General features: G+C 37.3%; 2 protein-coding genes across 2 annotated transcripts in view; both read left to right on the top strand.

Annotated features, from left to right (window-relative positions):
* Positions 1-14,540: 14,540 nt before the first annotated feature.
* LOC129373281 (doublesex- and mab-3-related transcription factor A1-like) lies at positions 14,541-16,565 on the top strand. Its single transcript, XM_055051150.1, has 2 exons — positions 14,541-15,086; positions 15,632-16,565. Exons 1-2 carry the CDS (start codon positions 14,615-14,617, stop codon positions 16,420-16,422), a joined length of 1,263 nt encoding a protein of 420 aa, XP_054907125.1. The 5' UTR covers positions 14,541-14,614; the 3' UTR covers positions 16,423-16,565.
* A 1,113-nt stretch (positions 16,566-17,678) lies between these two features.
* Positions 17,679-26,134, top strand: part of LOC129373336 (glucosidase 2 subunit beta-like) — a 137,762-nt gene continuing 129,306 nt past the window's right edge. Inside the window, exons 1-5 of the mRNA XM_055051229.1 lie at positions 17,679-17,866; positions 18,153-18,269; positions 20,696-20,791; positions 23,795-23,852; positions 24,713-24,830. Of these exons, the coding sequence (XP_054907204.1) occupies positions 17,785-17,866; positions 18,153-18,269; positions 20,696-20,791; positions 23,795-23,852; positions 24,713-24,830 (471 nt within the window). The 5' untranslated portion in view covers positions 17,679-17,784. The remainder of the gene's footprint in view (positions 17,867-18,152; positions 18,270-20,695; positions 20,792-23,794; positions 23,853-24,712; positions 24,831-26,134) is intronic.

The following is a 26,134-nucleotide window of genomic DNA, read 5'->3' as shown; positions in this document are numbered from 1 at the left end:
AAACTGGGATCTCTAAATGAGACAAGCGTAGTATTATTATTGTTATCGCATGACTCTGTCGACTCTATTTAAAACGTGGAATGTGCTGCACTCTGGCTTCTACACATCACTGCAAACCATTTAAAAAAAAACCCTGATGTGCGTTGCAAAATCTGATAATCGGAAGCATTTCACAGCTGAGTTTTAGGGAATTTTTATTGTAAGAACATAGCATGTTGGAGAATCCTTTACCCTTAAGCCAATATCTGTTGTATTCTGTAAGAGAGTAACCCACAAATAACATACTTGCAATTGTGTCCATCGATGTTGAAAACCTAATTCCCTGTCAAACACAAATCATTACAATTCTTTGGATTCCACTATTTAATTATTTCTATATTTTCATCAGCTAGTGCCGATGTGACTTTTACTGTTGTATCCTCTGTGTGGTGATTGGTCAGACATTTATTTTTCATAAAGCAAAATCGATGTTTTACTTCAGTCTTTTTCCACTGACTAGTCTGTATGCAGAGATAACATAGATACTTCTGAGGAAGGTTTGGAAAATTACTTATATTTATGTGATTCTTCATAAAATGCAACAAGTAGTTGTTTATTACAGTAGTTGTGTTTTCCCTTTCCTATTCTGTTCTTTCCTGTTCTTTTCTTTCCTTATCAAGGAGGTGTCCTATCATAGCCTTTTTGATTAACTTACCTCACCGTTTTTACCTTAATTTTGCACAAGTTTGTCCATTTTTCATATCAAAGGTCAATAAAATACAATACATTGAAGTTTGATGGTGTGATATAATGTGAGTAGGTGTTAATCAGTGTGAATCCCTTTACAAGGCATAGTACCTGTCATAAATGTGTCAGGGAATCTCATGATTCAGGGCTGATTCAGGCACAGCAGGCATTTTGTTGGGTGAAAGTGCTTGTTCCTCAAATGAAAATTTACCTGTTTTCTACACAAGTTATGTACAATTATCTGAAAATTCCCCTGTGATTTTCTCAGTTGCCATCTTGTAACAAACAGCTCCTTTTATGTTTTATCACATGTTAAGCTTTTGTTGCAGCAGGGCGGCCCATCGCCATTCTTTGCCAGAGGGGCAGTCGGGTTTCAGAGGCCTTCAGAATCACTGTTTTCATGGTTTAAGCCTTTCATCTCATTGCTGGTTGAGGAAGTGTCATGCTGTTATTGAGAGAGGTGTTGTTTCCCCTTACAACGTGTCTCCATTGTTGGAGCAGGGGGTTGAAACTCCTGGCTCGCTGTCGGAAACAAAATCAATCCTATCAGAACAAGGTCCAGAACCCGATTTCACAATGTTTTGTTTGAAATGAGACGTTTCAGCTGGTACAAGAGCAATTCTCCCATCAAGGGGTTGACTTCTTGTATGGCCTCCATGTCAGAGAAGAACAAAGTGGATTCTCACAGAAAAGGGAGATGTGTTAATTTAGATTTGGAAGTAAATCCAGTAACACAAATTAAAGTAAACAACCTCAGCTGTTTTTGTCACATCGCTTTGTATGAAAAAAACTCAAAACTAAAATTACCTCCACTTGATCCAGCAAAAGACGTAATTCCGCAAAAGACAAGATTAGAAATCTCGTTACTACAACATAAAATACATAAAAAATGTATTTTTCTGTGTAAAATGGACCACCACTGCTCAAAGAGTGTGTTATTAAAGGATGGGGGTGGGCAGGATGGGAAGCAGATAAATGCTGTGTTTTTGTTTCAGTGTGTGGCTCTGATGGTGTAGGGTGACATCAGTCTCCCTTTGTCTTCTTCCTTTAAATGTCCCAGATCAGGAAACATGCTTCTTGCTCACTCATTGAATCGAAAACAAACCATGTATGTATGTGAGGAATAGAAGAGGGCCGCCGATGTTAATGCAGGACAATATCAAAAGCACTGTAGGCCCAACTCACAATTAAGGCCAATGTTCAAGATTCAATAAGGGAGAGAATTGACAAAAAATTGTAATCGAGCATAGAGTTCAAAGGTGAAAATCAGAGCTGATCAAGTAGAACACAAAAGCTCATCTCATATTTGAAAAATTATGAGATCTCCTTTGTGTTTGGGGAAATACTGTAAGGAATGACAGGACAAAAGTGGAAAGAGTTTGTCCTTTTGTTTTGATTTAGAGCTGGTATTCTTTCAGAGAGAACACCGGCGTCATAAACAAAGCCAAACATGGTGGTGGAAGTGTGAAGGTCTGGGGTTTCTTTGCTGTCTCACACCCAGCAAGAGCTACATTTATTTGATGAAACCATGAAGCCTTAGATCCTGAAGAAGAATGTCTGGCTATTGTTTTATGACCATAAGCACAATTGGGCTATGTAGCAGGATAATAAGCCAAAGAATGACTATGTTTGATGATTTGAATTGGGCAAAAAGGAAAACCAAATGAAATCTGTATGGTAGTAAATGCTTTGTGCCTTATAGAAAGGAAATGGAATGAATTTTGTGAAATATAGAGGAAATTAAAACTTTCTATATGCAGCTTATTCAGTTTATTGCTCTAGGTTCTTTGGTGGCCTCCCTGATAGCAAGTGGTAAAACAATAATTTTCTCAATTAATCAGAAAATATATTGGGTTGCTCCTATTTAAAGTCACACCTAAAATCCAAGAACAGCTTTACATTTCTGTCTTATCTTCTCATGATGGTGATGGAGAAAAAAAATAAATACATTTCCCATAAAGCTGATGTAGAAGAATCTTGTCTTGTCTTAATGAAAACAGCATTTTCATGTTTTCACAAAGATGTCTGATAGAACTCTCTATATTGAATTTGACTAAATAAATGGCTGACTTCAGTGCTTTTCATGTTATTAAAAGAGGTTTATTTTTCAAAGCTTCCTGTAGAACATAAACAGCTTTATGCCTTCACATAAAGCTGGGAGACTTTCTCACACGATCCGAAGCTTCAAGAGGAAGATCTAAACCAAAATGTGAACGATGGAAACGATAAGCTGTTTTTGCAATTCAGTGTGTTTTTCATCTGATAATTTCTTTTAAGCCTGTGAAGTTGTGGTCGCAGCTCTTAGACTCTGAATCTCACATTGATGTTGGGACTTCAGTTGTACAATTACACATCTGAACTGATAAAAGATCCCATTTATCTTCGGTTCTGTGGCTGGGAGCGAATTGGATCTTCAAAAAGTTTTCTAAAGCTCTGCGCAGTTCCCCTGCTTGAAAATATTTTTGAATACGGTGCTTTGTTCACACCTGTGGTCAGCACTATATTTTGTATTGTTTTTTTTTTCCCTGTTATCACGCATTAATCTCTGTGCAGCCAGCATTTTGCAGTCTATAGTGTTGAATAGACTGCAGTGCGTATTGTTATCTGGTCTTCTGTCTCTGTACTTCACTGGCTGCAGTTCCCTCAGTGGTTTTGAACCAAAACCAGGTGCAAGACCATGCATAAGCATGTTGCTGTGTGTTCTGCTTCAAATACACTAAAAATTAATCAAACAGAATCACTGGAAATTTGACTCTTGTTTTATTTTTGCCTCACATTTATGTGCGTCATTTTTTTCTTGACTTTTAATACTGTCAAATGAACTTGATTTATTGATCATCATCAAAGTGACCAAATAAAAGCACTTTTTTTTTTTTTTTACAGGTTTTCTGGTCTGCAAAATACAAGAGTGTACTAACACAGACATCAGCAATCACCTGGGAATGTCAATTGTTGCTGTGCATCAATCTGGAAAGAGTTACAAAGACATCTGGCAATCTGAAGGTAATTAATACATTACAGGCTAACATTTCAGGTGGTATGTTAAGTGTTCATTGAAGTGACGTTTCCCTTGCTGTAGTGTTTTCGACATTGTTCTCGGGTTTTTTGTGTTTTCCTGAATGAGTTGAAAAGCACTTTGTTTAAAGTTCACCACTCTTCCATGTGTTCTCCATTTTGTTAAAAAAGAGAACATTTAATTTGGACATTCAGAATAACTTGTTAGGTCTTTAAGAAATGGACTGTGATTATTTTTGTCATGATCTGTAAGGGTTGGGACTTTTAGTTTTATTTATGTTCCTGATTTTGATCATTTAAAAGTTTATTCCTCTGTGCCAGTTCTTTTCTGCTTTTTCATTTGTACATTTAGATTACTTTTTTTTTTAGATTAGTGTTCATTTGTTTACTGTTTATATTAGAAATAAAGGGAAAATACCCGTTGTTATGGTTTACCTTTCTCAGCTTTGTTTATTTCTCTTTTCTCAGTTTACTAGTATAATAAGCTTCCCACCTCTTCTAGATCTTCTGATTTTCCTCTGCCTGCTCTCTTCCCAGCTGCCTCAACTTACCTCTGATTAGCCCTTCTGGTTCCTCTCCAACTTCGACATCTTCATTAGTTTTCTTACTGCATTGCTCTCCACTGGCTTCTTCCATTGCTCTCAATTGATCTCAGTTATTTTTATACCTGGGAAAGCTATGTCTAAAGCAACCAAAAACTGAAAAACAATTACATCAAGTTTAGATTGTATGTCGGTTTGTTGACAGCAAACTGGAAATTCTCGTGGATCACTTCTTGTCTTTCTCGGACTGTCACAGCTCAAATCCCAGTAAACGTGCCTTCCTGCACCTCTGCTTGAGCGAATGCCAAGTGAGGTCATGAGTACTGCAAAACATGTACACAGAGAAAAAAAATAAATAACTGATAAAAAATTTAAAAAAAAAACTACTGTGATCTTCCTGTTTATCTCTTAAACATTTATGATGTCTCAGTTGTTTCCTTTGTGACAAGTGGAGTTTGTGTGAACCGCAAAAGTGCAGGCATGAGGGAGGCAAAGATAGCAGAACTGGCTAGGTGGGTATATGGGTTGAAAGCAAGTCTGGTTCTGCTGCCTCTTTGGAAAATGTGCTCTTTTTTTTATCAGTGTTTCTATATTCCAGTTAAATCCTCAAACGCCTTATGGGTTTGCAGATGGATTTAAATGAGATTTAAGTAGGTATTCAACATTTTGGGCACAGCATCCACACAGTCTGAACTCTTATTGGCCCTTAACTCGCTGATCGCTTCGTGCTGCCTTTAATCTGAGGAGCAGCTCACGTCTGATCTGACTTTCAGATACCGTTCTCTATCTGCAACAATGTTTAACAATTTCCAAGACGTTATTGTCTGTTACTGAAGGGCTGAAGTATTTTCCCATAACACCCTGCCAAAGATGTACAACACTGATGTCTCTCTTCATTTATCTGATAGCAAGCTCGGCTTTCTCTTTGCTTCATCTCCTGTTTTTTCTTACTTTTTCCATTTTGTTGTCAGCAGTTTCCAACAAGTCTTTAATGGTTACTACAATCTTAAAGATTGTTTCCGTGTGACCTGGTGGTGTAGATTGGTTGCCCCAATCAGCCAACACTGTTTCCTTTGGGAAAATGATATTCAATGTGTCTAGGTATGTCTCCAATAACTTTGTTGTTGTACTAAATCACAATAAAGTATTGTACTTAGAAAATATATTTTTATCTTAAGGATTTAGCCTATTTTGCCCTGTTCATGATTTACTCAGCGTAAATCCATAAAACTCTCTTGTTAGGAGCTTAAAGTGCATATTTACTTAATGATCTTGTGCATTGGGCAGTTTCTTTTTCATGTTGCATTTTTAGGCTTGCAACATTACAAACACATCTCTTAACTTTTCAATGATTCTTTTATTTATTTTTTGAACATGTTACTCCTCTGCTATATGTATTTTTATACCATACTGTGAAGCACCTTGTGATATTTTCTATCTGTGAAAGGGGCTACAAATGAAATCTACATATTTAGAGTTAATGGCTCCATGTTTCTTTGCTGACCCTGGGATAAACTGGGGAGATGGGTGTACTTTTTTTGTCAAAGTAGATAAAAATATGAACATCTCTAAATACCAGTCAGTTTTGATCAGACATTTTCAACTGTCCGATTGAAAGCTGAAAATAAGAAAGGAGCATGGTTTTTCTCTGTCGCCTTGAATCCAAGCACACCTGAGGTGGGCCAAAGGACAAAAGTTGTTTCCACAGCTTGACAGGTGAGCCTTTGCAAGGAAGAGTGGAATAAATATTCCCATAACAAGGTGTAGCACGCTGACTCCTTCCAAAGAAAGATGGATGATGAAATTAAAACAAAAGGCACTGGAATTATGGCTGTGAACACTTATGCAACCATTTTATGCAAGTTTTACTTTATCAAAAGTTGTTTTTAAGCCTAGTTGTATATGTCAATGTTGAAATACACTGCTGTGCTTTTTCCATTATGTATTTCATGTCCTTTTGGTATGTTTTGTATTTTTATTTTTATTTTTAATCTTTGATACTTTGTCTTTTAATTCTAAACACTTGAAACTTGTTATGTCTAAGAGACACAGGTCAATGAAATATTTCACATTCCAAACTAGGATATGCCATTCACTATAATTTTGGTGTTAATTTATTAACTTTTCTAGTGAGCAGATCTCAACTTTTGTGCCATATGAATCTTCCTAATGTGTTCTCAAGTAAGACTAAAACTAACTAACCTAAGACTTTCAGAACTGAAAATAAAATCTCTTCTGCCAAAGATAAACAATTATCCCATTATTGTGATAGCAGATATTTGCACTTAAGACCGAGTAAACAAAGCCATAGGGGTCTAATTGGGAATTATTCTAAATCCCATATCCTATTAGTTTAGGGGCAAGAAAGCACTGGAAAAATTACTTTGTTACAGTAATTATAGTGTGACTGAAAAGAATGCATGAAATGGGTTTTAAAGTGCATATTTCTCATTCTGAAGCCATGGGTGAAAGTCCTTTCACACATATTATACCTACGTTAACTTCCTCATTGATGCAAGCTCCAGTTGAGTGTCACGTTTTCATGAGGAAAGGTGTATTTAGTAACCCAAAGCTTTAAATCCTTGACAGAGGGTTGTGCTCCTCTGCCACTGAGTTATGCATTGTTAAGCTGCAAAGCTCCTCTTGTAAGTGTATCATTGAGAGAAGAAGCTTCACTGAAAGAAAACAGAGAGCGTATCCAGAGTAAACTCAGAACAAGGAACTTTCTGCGTTCAGCCCTAACCAGTTTAGACAGGGAAGGTTGCATTCACCGGCATCCATCCACAGCCTTTCAAGGCCCTAATCTTCCCCCAAAGCCCTCCAAGGTGAACTCATTAGGGCATAAAACATTTAAAAGGATATGTAAGCATTTCCATAGCTAACCCCTATGCAAAAGTGAGCCTGCATTTCCTAGTACTGTACATGCACCCTGTTGATGCAGATGTAATATGCATGATTAAAAACAGACATTGGTGCACACTCAACCCACCGACCCACCCACGCCCACACACACATCCAAACACAAGCAAACTTGACTGTCTTTAGCCCACCATTGTTCACGGCCACTGAGGCATCTCTGGGCTAAGTGAGGGGCCCTGATGGATACCTACCAGATTCAGACCACCAATAAAGGTGTGACAGGAGGAGAGTCAGAGTAAATGAAGATATTTCAATAGGGGAGCTGAAGACGGGAGATAGCGGTCTACAAACTCTGAGAGAAAGGAAGCGAATTGGAAGAAATGTATTGTACTCTGTTTGACTGCACAGGTGTGTGTGCAACCAAACATGCAACTACTTTGATTATCTGAACTTAAGCACATCCTCATGTTATTAATTGTTTGTTTTTATAAGTGTGATGGATTGTTCCCATTGTAATGTCAATGGGAAATGGTTACTATGATCTGAAACGTCTATCCAACAACTCTTTTTTTTTCTTATTTCTCTGCTCTTGTCTTCAAAATTGGGCCCCTTTAGAAGCATGATTAAACTACACTTTTTGTTTTAAATTTGATTTTTTTTTTTAGCTTAAGAGCTTTTTATTTATTTATGACATGTCAGAAATTGGCTTTTTTTTTCCAATTTATGACATTGTTGCGCCGCCTTTTTCCTGCAATTACAGCTGCAAGTCTTTTTTTTTTAATCTCTTTTACATCTAAAGGTTGAATTTTTTAATTATTATTATTATTATTTTCAAATGTTTTCTTCCAGGATTGCCCAGTATTTAGCTCCACCTATATGAACTTTAATAAGCTTCCTTTTTTTTTTTTTTTTTTTATCCCACAGCATCATACTTCTACAACCATGTTTCATTAGATGGAATGATGTCCTTAGAGCAATGTGCATTGTTAATTTTTTTAAATTTATTTATTGTTTTCAAAACCGCAGTTTGTATGTGTCGCTCACGAGAGCTAAAGGCTCACTTCATTCTCATATTCTCTCTATTCTCACCTATTTCCATAGGCAGAATTTGCTTTATAATAAATTTATTTGCCAGATTTATAAAGTACACAACTAAAGGCAAGACCTAAACTGTGTATCTCTCAGTTAGGCTGACAGCCATGTGTTAGTAGATTTAGAGTTTCACGCTCTTTCCATTGAACAGTGAGATGTTCCACATTTGGGATATCCTTTAATAGCCTAACTGTGCTTTAAACTTCTTCAGAGCTTGAAGAAGTTTAAACCCCTCACCAATCTGCTGCATTCCTTGATCTTCATAATGCTGTTTGTTCACCAATATTATTTCTTATTAACTGGCATCAGAGAAACATAAAAGCAAGTAAACCAATAAAAATAAAGCTGTAATATTCTGTACTACCTCACGCTTTGATTTGGATTTTGACCTCAAAGCCATTAGACACATTTTTATTAGGAGCAGCACTAAAGGAACAAACTGCCAGTATTTCACACCACAATCCTCGGCCCATTTGTTTTGTCAAGAAATATTATGATCTATTTTTGTGTATGTCAACATTTTTTTATTTAAAATCGGTTCTTGTAAATGTATTCAGTATACTTTGCTGCTCCTTTTCAGTTAAAATAATGGGTACAATAATATGAAAAAAAGCTCTGGATTTAAAAAAAAACATACTCACAATGTACTTTGCTTCGTTTTGCTCAAATATTTTTATTCAGAAGAAATCCTGCATATATAAGTGATTTTTTTTTTTTTTTGCACCTTGAAGCATGCTTTTGGTCTTATCTCTGGAGAAAAATGTGTCACAGTGTCTCTGCAAGGATGCAATGGCATAACTTTGTAATTTATGCCCCAGGCATTATAAACAGACATATAAAGTCCAAAAACACCAGTCAACATCCCCTGGCACAAACTAATAAAAAAAAAGCATGGGAAACAGTCTTAAAAAGCGTCTCTAAAAGCAAAGTTTTCTTCACTGAATTCCTTTGAGGCAACTCATGTCACCCGGTGCATAAATCTTAACACAACAAAGTGTTGTTGATGTAAAGAGCTAAATAGAAAATGTTGCATTGGTGTAAGAAGAAAATTACCATTTTCAAGCGTGCCAAGCAGTTTGAACAGCCAGGGCCATCTTTGGTGGCCACAAAGTTGTTGGCTGTGAAGTGGAGGCTACTGTGTGCCACTTAAACAACAAGGGTGTGAAGTGACAGATGAGAGAGCAAACACATAAAAGGTCGAGACCCTTTGCATACTGAGAGAGGGGAATTTGTGGTAACCTGAGAGCAGCAGTTTGTCTAACAAAGGTGCTGCCTTAAAAAGCTTAGAATCCACACAGGCCACTGTCGAATTCAGGTCGCTTTATTGAGTAAAAATGAAACAATTTATTCCTTGCAAGATGAAAAAAAAAACTCAGTTCACAGGGCAAGTTGCAATTTTAGGTTGATTTCCCTTTCTTTCTGCCTCACCCTCTTGCCTCTCCATTCCCCCTCCTCCATCCTCCTGTCAGAGGGACACATAATCAGGTTTTGTGCGATTTGTTTCTAGATTAGCAGCCACCTTCCCTTCAGATAAGAAGCTGCTGTGATGAAGCCTGTCCTGGAAGGCACAGGGCTGTGATGAAACACCGCATCTGACATGAACAGATCTGTTAAGAACACAATTAAGACACTGTCTAGCCATATCTGGCCTAACTTATCGTTTTCTGATCTTTCCACTCTTGTTTTGAGATGAGGCTGAAAAATTCTGACTAAAACTAGATAATCTGTGCAAAACTGAAACCGGACTCAAGGTTTTTCCAACAAGTTTGCCAATTCAAACGCATCCATTCATATCCCAATAGGGGTATCTGGAGTTGTAGGGAGGGGCAGCGGTGCTTCTGTATGTATCCCGACAGATGATAGCCTTTGTCAGAAAACAGTTCTGTGTTGGAAGATAAATCTCTCTTAAAATAATTTTGTATATAAACCATCAATATAGACAGTGACATAAGAATGTGCTGTGTATGGAAAGCCATGACAGTAGTAGAGTCCATTCAGAGCAATATCCATTTAACATGTAAGGGGCAGCTTCAGTACCAAATTCCCATTTAAAAATTTGCGTGTCATACTTTATTTTGAAGAAAGCCTGTCTAGTAACCATTGTTCAGTGGCTCAGAATAAACCAGTGAATCTTCCTGGAATGCTGCCCAAGACTTCACATCATTTAGAAACGGTTTGAGCACTTAATGCTGTATTTCCAAATCAGCAAAGTCATTTCTCACATTTCTTAGCTTTTTAAATATTTCTCTTAATTAAAAACAAATAATATTACTGGCTGTTATTGAAGTCTTTGGATTAGAATTTGGATCTATGTCATTACTCCTTTCTCAGTTTTGTAGTTTTCAAGCATCACTGCCACTGAAGCAGATACTCAAGTCTGTTTTTTAACATCATCACACATGTCGTCTGCCTTAATGACAAGAAATTACTCAAGCTGACAATCTCGGTGTTCCCAGTGTGTTTTTTGATAATCCAGCTCTGTGAATGGAGTTTTTGTCTCTGTAGTCCTTGTTGTTGAGGGCGAAGGACAGAAAGACCTTTTGTACTTTATTGGTGGTTTTGGTTTTCTTAATGATGTGCACGGCATGTTTAAATTGTTCTCCAAGGCAGCAGGCAACCTCCATTTTTCTGATCAGTGAGTTTTGGTAATCTTATTGAGGTGTAATTCTCCTATGACCATGATGGATCTTTTAGGTGCGAGTTCCCATTTGGTGAAAATGTCCCCCTGGTGGATGTAGGTGGTATAGGTGGATTTTTTGGTTTCAGAGATATCTGCAGGATTGTTTTTAACTTGGCTTTTCTGAAGGACCAGGAGATTGTTCTTGGGTTTTATTAGATTAAGTGTTTGGCAGCGATTGAGTTTTGGTTTCAAAGTTGTGCAATGTGAAAGTAAAATGTGCAAGTGAAACTGTGAGTCACCTTGTTTTTCCTTCCCTGTTTCTGGTGGAATGTTTTTGTGTGCAAATAGAATAGAATAGACCATAAAACAGATATCAGAATCAAACCAAGATAAACTGGCTAAATTCAAAGTACAGTTCTTAAAAGAAAATTTAAGGTGAGGGGAAGAATCAAACCAAATGTGAAAAACTAATTTCCCCTCCTTCGTGCCTATGGATACCACTGAGATTGACTGTTTGCAGTAACTTCCAAGTATATTGCTACAGACAAACTGTGGTCCTTTCTTATTAGCAGATATTTTTCAATGCAGCCCTAGAACATCATACTTCCACCTCCATGCTTAACTGTCATTGTCAAATACTCTGCTAGTTCTATGCCAAAGACCTTCACTAAATATTTTTCCAAAATGTTGAGTAACGTTTGTTGTTTTGTTTTACTCCAAATGTTTGATAGATTTATATGTAAATTTGGTCAGCAGTGGTCTTGGCTCGCTCCCATGGAGGTCCAGTCTCTTTCTTGTTGTCAAACCATGAACACTGACTTTAACTGACTTGCTTTAATTGAAGCATGTCAGAACTGCAGGTTTTGATGGGGGCTTTGTTTTCTGATATTTTCTGACCTCCTGGATGAGTCTTTGATGCACTCTTTGTGTTGTTTTGGTAGGCTTTATACTTGGTGAAATGCCACTTATTCCTCTTTATTTGCTAGGGTAACTTTTTTGAAGAACAGTCTTTTCAAATAAAAGCTTTTCCATCTTGAAGAGATTTAAATTAACCAGACTCAGACTCTGCATTTACTAGATCTCTTCTTTTCAGTGACTCCATTTTACTCGGGCTGCAACCACTAGAATGTTCTATATTAAATAAATCCAGGTGGGATCAGCTTATAGAGTCTGGATAAACTTTCCAGCCACAAATCTAAACAAAAAAAATTCCCTTTCACAGCAGATGAAATGATAAAAAGAGCATGTGCGTCCAGAGAGCATCTGCATCACTGGCATTTATTTGTGTTTATAGGGCTGTGCACTCTGGGTGATAGATGAATTTTAGATTATCTTCCTGTTCTTACAGATTCAGTGAGGCTGCACCAGCCCCTATCCATTAGGGCGTAAGAGAACATCTTGCTGAAAAAAGCAGACTTGCTCTCAAACAAAAACAAAAAAAAACAAGCTCCATAGAAATCATCATCTGATAATTTGTTTACCTTTTTGTCCTTTTAACAAACGCCATTTTTTTTCTTAATATGTAATATGTTTGTGCATGCTTTGTCGTGTATGTAGCTTTTCCTCACATAGATAGCAAAGGATCCATTTGTCTGATAAGAGCTATCAGTCATACGAGAATGACGGTGGAGATTACTGTGTCAAGACGAGTTGAAAATGTGCAGTTATTTTCTCATGAGCTTGGGCTTCAGAACCAGACACAGGTTCTTATCAGACACACCCACAGGCCCAACAGAGCAGCAACAGCTTTCAGGAAATAAAATTTCCCCTTTGCTTCTTTTGGAGCAGATCTTTCCTCAAAGGGAAATCATTATCGCTGCAAAAAACCACAAAGAGACGCTGTACTTCCTTTAAAATCTTCTTTGATTCACATCCATTATTCACAAGGAATATAAAGTCAAAACTACAGGGAGGCCAAGAGAAGCTTTTATGTGTCATTCAATATGATTAAGAGACAATTTAAGATAGCATCGTTATAACATTTTATTTACCATTCTTGTGTCTGATTGTACTAAAGGCTCAGACTGGCTGACTAAATAAGAGGAGCATTTCAAATCAAATTACTGATGGGTATCAGGACTGCTTGGAAAAACCCACAAAGCTACTGAAAAAGATGTCAGAGATTTATATCCACTCATCACATTAGAACAATAATTTCTTTTTAAGCTGGAACGACTATATATAAACATACAATTTCAAAGCCTTTATAGAACAAGAAATGGGCACACAAGTTTAAATTCTCTGTGAATCGACTTTAATTCAAGCAGGATCAAAATATAGACTCTGAACATTGGATAAATGTCGCTTTTTAAGAAACAGAGAAACCACATAGTTTTGCAACATTCTTTCTGTCAGAAATTATGGAGTTTATTTAAACTGACTGGTTTGGCGGTTCATGCCATGGTTTGAAAACCAGTTTTAATTTTTAGGTTTAGAATTCAACCATCCAGCTGTGGATTTGGTACTCTCTGTAGTTTCTACTTTATAACAGATTTTAGCTTTTGTTGTTTCTGCAGAAATGGACGTTCTAACATGACAATGAAACTTGTTTTAGAATAGATGAAGCGAGCAAACATAAAAACCTCTGATGAGGCCCTGACCTCATTACTGTTGAAATGGCTCAGATCAAAAAACAATCTATTTAATTGAACCCCTTAAATAAAATAACTATTCTATAAGGAGGAGTGGTCAAATATCCAGTCAAAATTGTGCCAAAATTGTTCTAATGATTATAAAACAGCATGGTGTGAATATGCATATTGGTGAAGGACATAATGAAAAAGTTGTGTGGTCTCCTACAATTTGGCCTGTATAATTCTGGGTATGTGTGGAAAATTGATGATAAATTAAAAGTTGCATACCATTTTTTAAGTCTTACAAGTTATTCCTTTGTATAGTTCTCTCACCACCTGAAAATATCTTTTTATGTAAATCACAAAAAACAAAATTAGCCCAAGTTAAAATGACAGCATTATGAAAGACTGAAAACATTTACAGAAATTGTTCTAGCAGTTTTTCTTTTAGCTTTCCTTCGCAATGACTGTGTTCGTCACTCAAGTCTTTTACGTGCAATAACAGTGAGCCAGTCCTGCGTGTGTAATTGGATCTGAATCCTGCTCTGAATGCAGAGAAGTGGAAGAAAAGTGACAAGGTGTGATTAGGTATCCCCTGAATCACACTGGCAGTTTGTTGGCAGATGGCTCTTTTGTCAAACTAATTTGTTCAACAGAATAACCAGGTCGATAATTACATGCTGCTTTTGAGTGCTGTTGAAGCTATTGTTGTGTTAAAAAATCCAAATAGTGAAAACTAAGGAAACAGAATGAATGTAACCTCAGGCAACATGTTTTTTTCCCCCAGCTTTCATTTATTTTACACTTGGTTTGTAACATATTGGCATTTAGAATGTAGCCATCATAAGCAAAACTCCATTGCAAATCAATCTTTTTCCAGCTTAGGACATTTTTGAATATTTAAAAAAGACGCACATCTTTTCATGGCAGGTCTACATAAATAGTTCAGTTGCATCAGATTAGACCCTCACTAATCACGGATGGAAATGCACATGATAGGGTATTAGGAGTCTTGAGCGGAAAGGGGTGTGACGAGGGTGTTGGGTTTCATGTCAAACCACCTGGTGAAGGGAGTCTTAAGGAGCGCTGCCTCAGAGTGCCAGCGCACAATAGAGTATTCAGTCCCACAGAAAGGCCTTCAACCAATTGCTCAACCTTTTTGGAGAAGTCCAAGTCTTTAATTTTGGATGGAGAGCAGGATCAGACCGCTTTCTATGGCCGGACACCCCACAGGGCCGCTTGGAGGACTCCCGATGGCCCCTTCCCTCCTGCGTCACCCACCTCTTTTTCTCCGCGCCTGCAACCCTACTCTGGAGAGGGGCTACCCGAGGACCCCGAAGTGCGCCCGCTGTAGAAACCACGGCGTCGTCTCGGCACTGAAGGGCCACAAGCGCTTCTGCCGCTGGAGAGACTGCGTGTGCGCAAAGTGCACCCTGATCGCGGAGCGGCAGCGGGTGATGGCGGCGCAGGTGGCACTCAGGAGGCAGCAGGCTCAGGAGGAGAACGAAGCGCGGGAGATTCGTCTTATGTACCCTGCCCCAGGAGGGCAGGCGGGGATCAGTCAGGGGCCCGCAGTCGGGCGCGGAGTGCCAGCGGCGAGCGGCAACACGCCACCAGCTCCATGTTTTGACGTTTTTGGCGCTCAGAACCATAAAGAGGGTGAGTTTTACGCGGATTTTCTTAATTATTAAGCATAATCTGAAAGTTATTACTATTAGTTATAATTTTGTAAAACACAAATTGAATATTTTTTGGTCGTTACCATAGCATTTATTTACCAAGCAATACGTAAAAGTTGCGTAAAGTATATATTATTGGATTAAGAATTTTGCGCACAAGGACAGAATGGCACAGCAGTGCCAGTTCACGAGTGTTCAAGGCCTTACGCAAAATTTTATTTGATAGCATCACAATTATTATTTTGGGTGCAGAGGTGAGTGAGTCAGAAAAGAACTCTAAAACTATATTTTTCGTTTATCGTAAAAGTAGCTACCGATATGCAGTTAGTTTGCATGAGATCTGCTCTAAACCTAAATATGAGCAAGAGGAGGCATTAATTAAGATCTGAAATGTGACTGTTATCATAACTTTTTTAGTTTTTTTTATACATTTAGAGCATCTGTGAAACTGTCCCAATCCAAGACCCCAGTAGCAGTACCTTCCACTTCACTTATTAAACTCCTCCTTTTTCCTCTGTGTTTCAGATGACAAAGTGAGCAAATACAGCATTTGCAGTGGATTTTTGGGTCAGCCACTCTTTATGCCCCTGAATGCGCGGGTGCCTTCTCCAAGTGACAGAAAGGATCTGTCTCCCAGCAAGGACAACTCTTCACTTGCCAGTGATAGTGGAAGTCCGTCACCACCATCTGATCAGCTCTCAGATAACACTCAGAGTCCACAGAGGTCACTTTCATCCTCTGATCCAGAGTCCGGCAGCGAGTCAGAGAAACCCAAAGATTTCCCGAATCTGGACCGTGACCCTGCTGACATCATGGCCAAGATCTTCCCCCATAAGAAGCGGGACGCCCTGGAGTCCATGGTGAGAACATGTAAAGGCGACATTGTGAAATCCATCGAGTTGGTCCTGAACTCTAAGGAGAAAAAAACCGACACTGGCAGTTCATCTCCCTCTCGTGTGCAGAGCTCAGCGTTCAAGCCTGCAGCCGGACTGCCAGGAGCTCTCGGTTCTTCAGGAAGCAAGTCTGCCTTCTCCCCTCTCCATGTCCACCCAGCTCCTGGAGGGGACACCCTCTATGGGCTTAGTCCTCACCTTGGTGTGAGCCCCCTGCGTCTGGCCTACTCCTCTGCCAACAGTGCTCTGGGCGGATTCATGTCCCCGTACATGACATCAGGACTGATGCCGCTGCTGACCCTGCGTCCACAATTGGACTCACATTCTTTCCCAGGAATGATCAGAGACTTTTCTTACATCCAGAATAAGGATTCCCTGTGCAGTACGACAGGCCCCTACACACGACTGAACAATAATAAATAATAGCCCTAAAATAATAACACACGATAGATGATTTTTGTCCAGTTTCTGTTTTCCTGCTGAACAATGTAAGTGAAATTGTACAACCGAGTTAAACATTTGCTTGTAATTGTGTAAAGTCTGTATGAAATTGTTTAATTGTAATAAAGGGATTTTGTTTTATATGTTTCTGAATCTATCCATCTATCCAGATGACTAACAAAGCTTGAATGTAAAGTGGTTCTTGCAACAAAGTTCATGTCCTTTAAACTTTCACTGATCTTTTCACAGGATTACAATATTGTTAAGCACAAGGAAAATTTCAAATTCGATGGAGACCATCTATGATCATGCACTGAAAGTCTTCCCACATATTCTCAGTAGGATATATTGTGAGATGGGGTGTTCACTGGCACATAAAACTATGTGAATATCTATCCTCCCACTGTAGCTAAGGTTATTTCGCTTAATACTTAAGGTTATTTCCCCTCTGGAATAATGTTTTGTGAGATTTCAAAAGCTTAGCATATCGTTTTCTGACATAAAACCGAAATAAGCATCTCTACAACGTCCTCCCTAATCTGATGACTGTATTAGTCTTCATGATGCTCATTGTTCACTATGTTCTCTAAAAGACCTCTGATCACAAAACATATGGATTAGTAAATGGTGCTGAAATGAAATGCACATTTCCTGACTTTCATTTGTAGAAACATAGGAAAGCAATATAGTGTTGTCCTTCCACTTTACAATTATGCACGATTATGATATATTGGCCTAATATATAAAAGTACCGCTGACATACTTTCAAGTTGTGAGTTCAATGTGACAAAGAGTAATTAAAAAAAGTCCCAAGAGGTAAAAAAGTTTCCAAGGTAGCGTGAAAAGATTACATATTCCACTACTTCCGTAAAAAACATTTGAACCTTTTTTCCTAAATAATGTCGTGTTTTAATAACCTAGATATTTTATCTGTGATTATTCAATGAGGGCTGAAAACAACCAGCATGCATAGTGAAACACTCAGCTGACATTTTATAAAGGTGTTCAATGAAACGTATGCGTTTAAAAAATATATTTTAAAATATAGTAAAAAATATTTAAAAACATGATTCCGAATTACAACCAAATATATTTTCAAACGTTAAATACAAACACGTGTTTCTCCAGTGTCTCCTGCGTGCTCCGCCTCTAACTCGTGATTGGTCCAACCCTCAGCCTCGGACCAATAGAAAGCTTGGGAAGTGTCACGTTGGGGAATGTTTCAGGAAGCTGAAACATGGACGGTCTAAACGCTGGTCTTGCATCCTGAGTTTGAAATATCCTTGAGCGGGACTTTAATGAGACGTGTCTGACAGCGGGCAGAGCTCTTTTTTGTCCTCTGAAATGCGTTTCCACATCATCACCGCAGCTTTTCTCTGGGCTGCGTTTGTGGAGTCGCGGAAAATCCGAGGAATATCTTCGTCCTGTGAGTTCAGTTCACCGTTTTAGCTAAAGCCAAGTCGCTGACGTCGTATTTATGTTATCAATAAGTCTTCATTCATCGTCACAACTAGTTTTTATGTAGCTGGCCTCACCGCAGTCTGTATAGATCTGTATAGCATTTAGATGCATAAGGTGCAGATGGACGAACAAACTCGTAGATTTCATAGATCCACAACCATTTGCTTACATAAATTCATAAATGACTCATATTTTGTCTTCATGTGTTTTTTCTGTGTAGCTCATGGCCACGTTTTCTCTTGATTTAACAGATAAAAGGTTCTACAGGGAGAGGAAGTCATTTCTGTGCATAGACGGGTCCAAAATGATTCCTTTCGAGCAGGTGAACGACGACTACTGCGACTGCGCAGATGGGTCTGATGAACCAGGTAAACATGGATTGATAACAGAGGAATCATCTTTCAGATTTCAGGTCTGTGTAATCACTAGCTGCAGGCACAGACGTTTGACTTTGAGCAATATTATGTTTTTATTCTTCTGTGTAGATGTAAAGTGTTCAGCTCTTTTAAAGCTGTTTTACAATATTCTGTTTACTTCAAATGGTTATTATCTTTAATTGGTTTAGTTGTTTATGAAGTCTAGAGGAAACACCGTTTACTTTAATGAGATCATCATGAATTTGACACTTATATTAGTTGCCCTGGGGCCAACAAATTTTCATACTACAAACTTAAATTACTGATCATTTTATTTTTATTTTGTTGACAAATTAGTTGGATCTATATGCATTTTAGTTCTTATATGTAAGCTTAAATAAAGTTAAACTGTGCTTCATCAGGGTTGTTATGTCATATATTGATATGCAGATATTTTTTGGAATGATCACTACTATTAGTACCAAAATAATTCTAGATTAATATATGATAAAACGATGGATCAAATAATTAATTAGATGTGAACTCTAGTATTTCTTTCATTAGGAAAAACCCAGATTCCAAGCATAATTATGTTAGTTTCCAAGGCAAACTTGCCACTCATAATGACGCATGTACGTGTGCTCTCAAGTCACTGGCCTGATCCCTATAGTCGCGCTACACCCTATGCTGCACAATGAAATGTGCACTCAGTGATTTTTGACTGAGAATCCCAAACCCTTTCTTTGAATTTTCAAAAATTTTACACAAAAACAACATTACCATATTTCCACCTATTAATTCATATTGTTTTCTGTTAATTCAAAACGTCACATACCGTCACATGCACTAAAGAGTTGTGGGTTCATATACTAGATCTAAAACCGCACATTTTATTAAAATGGCTGGATTCAATTATGGCTGTCAGTTAATGCAGTAAAATCTAAATAATAATAATAATAATGAACTGAATAATAATTATCTTTGCTTAAAAAAACAACAACAACACTTTCTATCATTTAAGAATTACTGCCAGCCAGCCTCCAGTGCCTTTCTCAAATTGAAATTTTAATTTATGTTTTGTCTTGTTTGGATGATTGTATGCATTCTGTGAATGTCTTTTAAAAGCTACCATTGAGCAGTTGCAGGCTGCTCAGACTGCTACTGCAAGGCATCTGGTTTGAAGTGTTTCATGTTTATTTTTACACACAAACTTGTTGTCAGGTCATTGCGACTCAACAGCTATCAGCAAAACTTTTCTCTGGTCCTCGTGTCTTTTATTGAGAATGTATGATGAAGAACGAAACACCAAGAAAATGTCTAACCTTTTATGAGCTGGAATATTGCAAATACCTCTCATAGCTGCAAAATATTTGGTTAAGCGTTTATAAATTTAAGAATAAAACAAAACTGTTTAATGCTCAATTTAAAAAGTTTCCTTTAAATGGGGTATGTGGTCTACTGAGAGGGTCATTAATAAACTGCCATCGCCAGCATCAGTGTAAGTGCTACAATAATCCTCTTTCACTGCTACACGCAGGGGGAGCAGCACAAGTAGGAGGTTAATGATGCCAAACTGAGTTCATGTTGAGTGTGTCTATGTCATCAAGCCTGGTGCAGTTTTACATCAGATACAGTCCAGGAAAAACGAGAAATAATAAAGGTGGCACTTCATCAGACCTCCACTTAGATAAGATAGAACTGTCCATTTTCTCTTGAATAGTTTTTATATTAAAACCAGGTTGGGATTAGTACAGAATTGGTATCCAAATAAGGAGCATAGGTCAACGGGTTTTTTTTTCCACAGAAATATGTCACCAATAGATACAGACTGTTGTCTTTGTTGAATTCCAGATAAAGATGTCAATAAATGATAAACATAAACTAGAGAAAAAAAGAAAAAGAAACCCATAAGCCCATGAAAAACAGTATGTTATGCAACTGATACGTGCTTATCACGTTCTATGAAAATGTTTATAAGTCCTTTAAAAATGAATTAATCTTTTGTAACAGAAGCAATATCACACATAAATACAAAAAAAAAAAAATACAACCTTCAATTTCTGTACTTTGTTGAATAAGAAAATATTAAGAATGTTCTGAATTAATTTAAAATTGCATAGGAATTCCCTTTATTAAAATAAATGTTGCTTTTTTTTTGTTTTGTTTTTTTAAATTGTACTTTTATAAGATCAAAAAATATTCAAGAAACATGACTTAATTTTTCTTTTACCAGACATAAAATCAGCCATCTTCCATGCCGATTCTTGTTCCTAAACATAAATATACTGAATAAATGCACTAAAAAAAGCTAGATGTTCTGCAATAAAAGTTTAATTTAATTTTGGAATTTTTAAATACTCCATTGAACTGGTTTAAAATTAGTTTTTGAGAATTATTGTATTCTTCCTTTGATTTCTTTTTAATCTGGCTCTATTCAGGCACCTCAGCGTGTCCTCGTGGTCGATTCTACTGCACCAACCTGGGTTTCAGGCCCCACTACATCCCATCATCTAGAGTCAATGATGGCATCTGTGGTAAGCTTTAACTTTATGTTGAGTTGCACTGGTGAAAAATGAAAAATAAACAGATTTATTCATGAAGCTTTTCAAAATCAAAAGTTTACATTCAGAATAATTATATTTCTTTAAGCGGTGAGGGAAACCTGGTATAATGAGGTCATAGCTTTGGAAACTTCTGATAGGTTAGTAGACACATTTAAGTAAAAATATTTTAAGGCTACACCTTAGAAACACTGTTTTCTTTTTTCACACAGTAAGAAAGTCAAAAGAAATCAGCCAAGACATCAGGAAGAGAATTGAGGTACTGAACAAGTTTAGTACGTTCTTGGGAACAATTTCTCTTTGAAGACACTGAATTGATATGTTCAAAAAGTTGCATAGTATATGCAATCATAGATGAATGTCCAATCATCATACATGAAAGCCAAAGACCTTGTTAAGATGCTGGGAATACAGTGAAGTATACCCTGTCCTAATATAGGTTGAAATGCCATTCAGTGAAGATGAAGCCATTAAATGAAACATAAAAAAAAGCCAGATTGCAGTTTTGCAAATACATACAGGGACAAAGACCTGTCCTTTTGGAAACATGTCTGATGAAACTAAGATGAAACTGTTTAGTCAGAAGGTTTGGAGGAAAAAAAGGGATACCAGTAAGCTTGGGAACACTATCCCAAGCATGGAGGTGGAAGCATCATACTGTGGGATCATTCAGACCTCCAGCAAAACATTGTGAGGAACTTATGAAAGGAAACCTAAAACGTTTGACCCAACTTATGCAGTTCAAAGGCAATTCTACTAAAAACTGATGAGACATGCAACTTGTGGTTTTGAAGACATTAATAAATAAATCTCTGAAATATTATTTCTCTCATTGAGAAATTTAGCGACTAGAAATTATTTTGGTAATTTTAACTGACCTAAAATAAGAGAAGTTTGGTTTTGCTTCAGACAAAGAAAAAAACATGAACCCCTTTTTTATTCACTTTATGTAAGCGTTTGGTTGTGATTGTAGTTGAATGTACATTTCGATTAGTATTGAAGTAAGCATTCTCCGGAGAAATGGATGTTTAAATCTAAAAAATTGAAGTACTCTTTTAAGTCTGTGAATATTCAGTTTGTTTTTTCTCTGTGCGCTCTGCCGACTTGGACAAGCAGCTGTATCTTGTTTACTGTTAAGCAGGAAGCAAAATATAACCATGAAGTTTTTTAATCCTGTTGATTCCAGCTTTATTTATTTTTCTTCCTTCAAAATTGTTCTTTATTCCTACTGAAAACCTGAATGCCACACTTTACTGCAATAGATGTTTTTTTTATACCACCTTTCTTTTCTGCTTTTGTTCTTCAGTAACTCTCTGTTCTAGTTAATCTGATGGAGCACACATGTAGACGTAGAAGCAGAATTAGACCACATGCAACTATCAGAAGAACAAATGGTTCCACTAGTCTCTTATTCTCCTCTCATTTGTCTCACCATACCTACCTAGAAACCAAACATCACCACTTTTTCTCATCCCATTTGAAATTCAGATGGGTTGTCGTATTCCCTGTTTTTTTTTTTCTTTCAAGGTCTTAAAACCTTTCATTGTGCTGGCCACAGATGGGGTTCTGGATAAATGCGAAATTTCACACTGTGCCTGCATTACTGGTGAAACATCTGAGCAAAAGCCAGATCAGAGCATTTGCTACACACCATGCAGTGGATGTTATCAGTGGTTGATGTCAAGAGACCCTCTGTGAATCAGAGAGAGATATGATGTAGACACAAAGACTCAATCCTCATCTTTAACGATGAAAAGTCAGTGGCTCAGTCAGTCCCCATCTTCAAAATGAACAGACAGTTGAAAACATGGGTGGATAAAGACACAATTTACACAGCATATAGTTTTATGTGCATACATTTTTGCAGCTGAAGAACAGAGTTTTCCCAGACAGTGATACTACAGGTTTTTAGTTACATGCTACTGTGTTAAAGTAGCATTAGATGCTTTGAAATTCTGGTCACCAAGGATTCTGTGCCAGTCTGTCTGTCCTCCTGACTCTGGTACCTTAATTTCCAAATTAAATGCATCATTTCCTTTGGTTTTTAAAAATACTTTGGCTCACTCCTTTTCACTTTTGTCTAGGTACTGAGTATTTGTTAGCATTGACAGCCAAGACGAATAAAAAGGACCCATGCTCGATCAAAAAAAAAATAAAAGAAAAAGAAAGAAAGAAGTGCGGTGGAGAACATTTAAAGAACTTGTAGAACAAACAAAGATGAACTGCATCACACCAGGAGCAAGCTGTGTTGGCTACAAATGTTGTTTTTCATTTAATACTAGTATCAGAACTTGGATGTAGAAATTTGTCTCCGTTTCCGAATAAAAATCTGCAGGATTTTCCCAATTGATATGCTCAGTGGCCAGGCTAATTACTGCTGTGCAAGTTAATGACAATGTATTTCTTTGCTGAAACAATGTAGCAAAATGTTCACCAAGGTCATGTAGTGCTGTTTAATGACTTAATGACATTAAAAAGTCAGGAAGTACAAACAATCCTTTTGTCTTTACTGCAATTGAGCCATACTGGATTTTAAAATCCAGATCAATAAAAAAGTCTTTTGAGACCCTTTTGTTAATTTTCTTTGTTGTGTTTTGAAAAAAAATATTGCTATGGTGGTATTTATTATGACAAGCTTGAGTACTTCTCACGTAGAGGTTATTAACTAGAATAGAAGAACAAAATAGAGATTTTATGAGGAAAGAACAAATATTTTTTTAAGCTGTAAATATCGGCTTCTCATAACGTTGATGTATTCACTAAGAGAAACCTTTAAAACACTTGAAGTGTTTCTAATTGTCCTTCAGTATAATCTAGTGTGGTATTCTGCTATTTTCTCTTGTGTTTCCTCTTTTCGGAGATGATTTTGATCCCTTAATTTAGAGCCGTGACATTCTGTTCACACTGTGTGCTGCTATTCTGTTTTGTGTTTGTTTTTATGTGGTTTGGACGGGGTTCTCCTGCGTCTCTCGGCAGATTGCTGCGACGCTTCAGATGAATACAACAGCCACGCTCGCTGCCAGAACTCTTGCTGGTAAGTTGGATCAAACCTGAGATCCAGTACCTGTAAAATGACCCAGTTTTTTATTTATTTTTTTTTCTTCAAAGTAAATCAGATGGTAAAGAGGATTTTGAATTAGTTGGAACAGGACATCTGGAGGAATTAATTTCTTTCTTTTTTTATTGCAGTAATAAAATTCTTTTAATAGGAGGATTTTATCGCAACAACTGCATGAGTTTCTGTTATAACCACACTTGAGCAGCAATAGTAACCTAATCATTGTGCCACCAGGGGGCATTGTATCTCTATGATAAGAAAAAATGTGTAGCTTCAGACTTGCTCTAGTGATTGATATACGTGGAATTAATGGATTTTAAAACCCAGTTTGATTCAAATGTTTTATTTATTTTATATTTATTTCTGCAGTTTGACTTGCATTAATTCTAGACTTCCTTTGTCATGATCAGGAAGTGTGTGTTTAGCTGTGCTCTACGTCATGTTTCACCATGGTGAAATGTAAGAATGTAAGCTGCTGCGTGAATGCACACTAACCCACTTCTTTTGTTGACAGTCCTCTATTTGTTTCATTCATTTTTTGCCAGCCTAAAAAAAAAAGTACCACATGGAAGCAGTCGATCTCATTATGTTTCCACAAGGTCCCTGCTCACATTCTGTTTGCCAGACTTCTAAAATGATTTAACTCCATCACATAGCATCTTATTTACTCCTCTGTAGTTTTTTTTTTTAACCCCACCCCATTTGGATTTCTACTTCACCGCAGGCCCTTTTAAAAAAATTGGATTGCAGCATCTTGGCTGACCGAAGCCTGTGTGGCTGAGGTTTTTCTCAATAATGATGGTTCTCTGCGCCTCCTCTCTTGGCTTTTCCTTTAGGAATCTGGGACAGAAAGAGCGGGCGTACGTGGAGGGTCAGATGAAGACCTTGGATGAGGGTTTGAGACTCAAGCAGCAGCTGATTGAGGAGGGGGTGCTTCTCTGGAGGGAAAAACAGGTAATTTGATTAAAAAAAAAAACAAAAAAAAAAACACAAACAACATAGTTATGGTAAAAGATCCTAACCATTTTCTGAGTTTCAGTATCTCAGCTGATAAAAATATACATTTAATGTTGGCTTCAAAAGCACCCAGTCTCTCAAGCTGGCTGAATATTATGTATTTGGCTAGGAGCGTTTGAAAGCGTGTTTTTAAAAAAATATATAATTTCTGATCAAAAACTGCCTCCCAGCTTTCTTTGCGAGTGCGATATTGCAAACATTGATATTGCAACACTAATTGCAACTCCCAGATTTTCTTTATGTTACAGTTTGTTTTGAATGTTGTGCATAAAGATACTGCGGTTTAAAAAAATTGGACCATTTTCAGATGGACTTGCTAATGTGAAACAGTTGTGAAATCCAATTGTTCTCCACTCTCAGAATTCTTCATTTAGATTTCAATTTTTGTTCTTTCAAAGCTTTTGTCAGAGAGTTTAAAATCAACCTGAGAAAAATATCAGATATGTTCCCCCAAGCATAGTGTTAAGTTAAAAACATAATATAATGAGGACAAAATTTGCATTTCTCTCCCTAATTTTAGCATCTTAATTTGAAACCAGTAAGTTTGTGCACATTTTCATAGTAGCAACTGTGACAAAGAGGGCAAAAAAACAGTGTCGTCTAAAATGGTAAAAAAAACTGTGCAGTCTGCTCTTAATTTGCTGCATCCTTGTGAAGATTCTGTTTGTTTTTGTTATCTTCTGCACATCGAATTAACTTTTCCCCTCACTAGCGTGCGTTGCCACATTGCAACTGCACTGTTATCACCTGGCTAGCTGGCTAACACACTCGAGGAACAAGGGACGTCGAGGTTAATTTTGTTTCAGATGTGCTGGATCCGGAGGATTTCTCTTCGGAGAGAGCAGTTTGTGCTCTGTGGTGCTGCTTTAGTATGCATGTTCACAGCACCTGCTGCTACATACGCCTGTTGTACAGTCAGAGCCAGTTGATAACACAAACCTTACTTTTCTTTTCTTTTTTTTTTCTTTTTTTTTTTGGAGGTTGTTCTTTGTTTCTTGAATATTTTTTTTTTTGTCATTGTCTTGTGCGTGTTACACATCATGGCATCTTCTCATTATAGACTATTCGTTGAAACGATGCACATTCCTTTGCTGTTTTCTCAACTTTGTCGCTAAGAACTCATCATTCTACATCAATAGGACAGGTCATGCACAGGTATGAAAGACAGCAACAAGATAAGTTTGCCTTTTCAAAATTTTATCACTAATGATATTTTAAGACAAAAATGATGGTTGAATGGA

This window comes from Poeciliopsis prolifica, unplaced genomic scaffold (genome assembly GCF_027474105.1).
Source record: "Poeciliopsis prolifica strain line A6 unplaced genomic scaffold, Auburn_PproV2 SCAFFOLD032, whole genome shotgun sequence".
Taxonomy (NCBI): Eukaryota; Metazoa; Chordata; class Actinopteri; order Cyprinodontiformes; family Poeciliidae; genus Poeciliopsis; species Poeciliopsis prolifica.
This window is presented reverse-complemented; position numbering and strand designations above follow the sequence as displayed.

Excerpts from the sequence above, each read along its gene's own strand:
- LOC129373281 (XM_055051150.1), top strand. The coding sequence starts at position 14,615 with ATGGAGAGCAGGATCAGACCGCTTTCTATGGCCGGACACCCCACAGGG. Across the intron at positions 15,087-15,631 it reads CGCTCAGAACCATAAAGAGG|ATGACAAAGTGAGCAAATAC; the intron begins GTGAGTTTTACG and ends TCTGTGTTTCAG.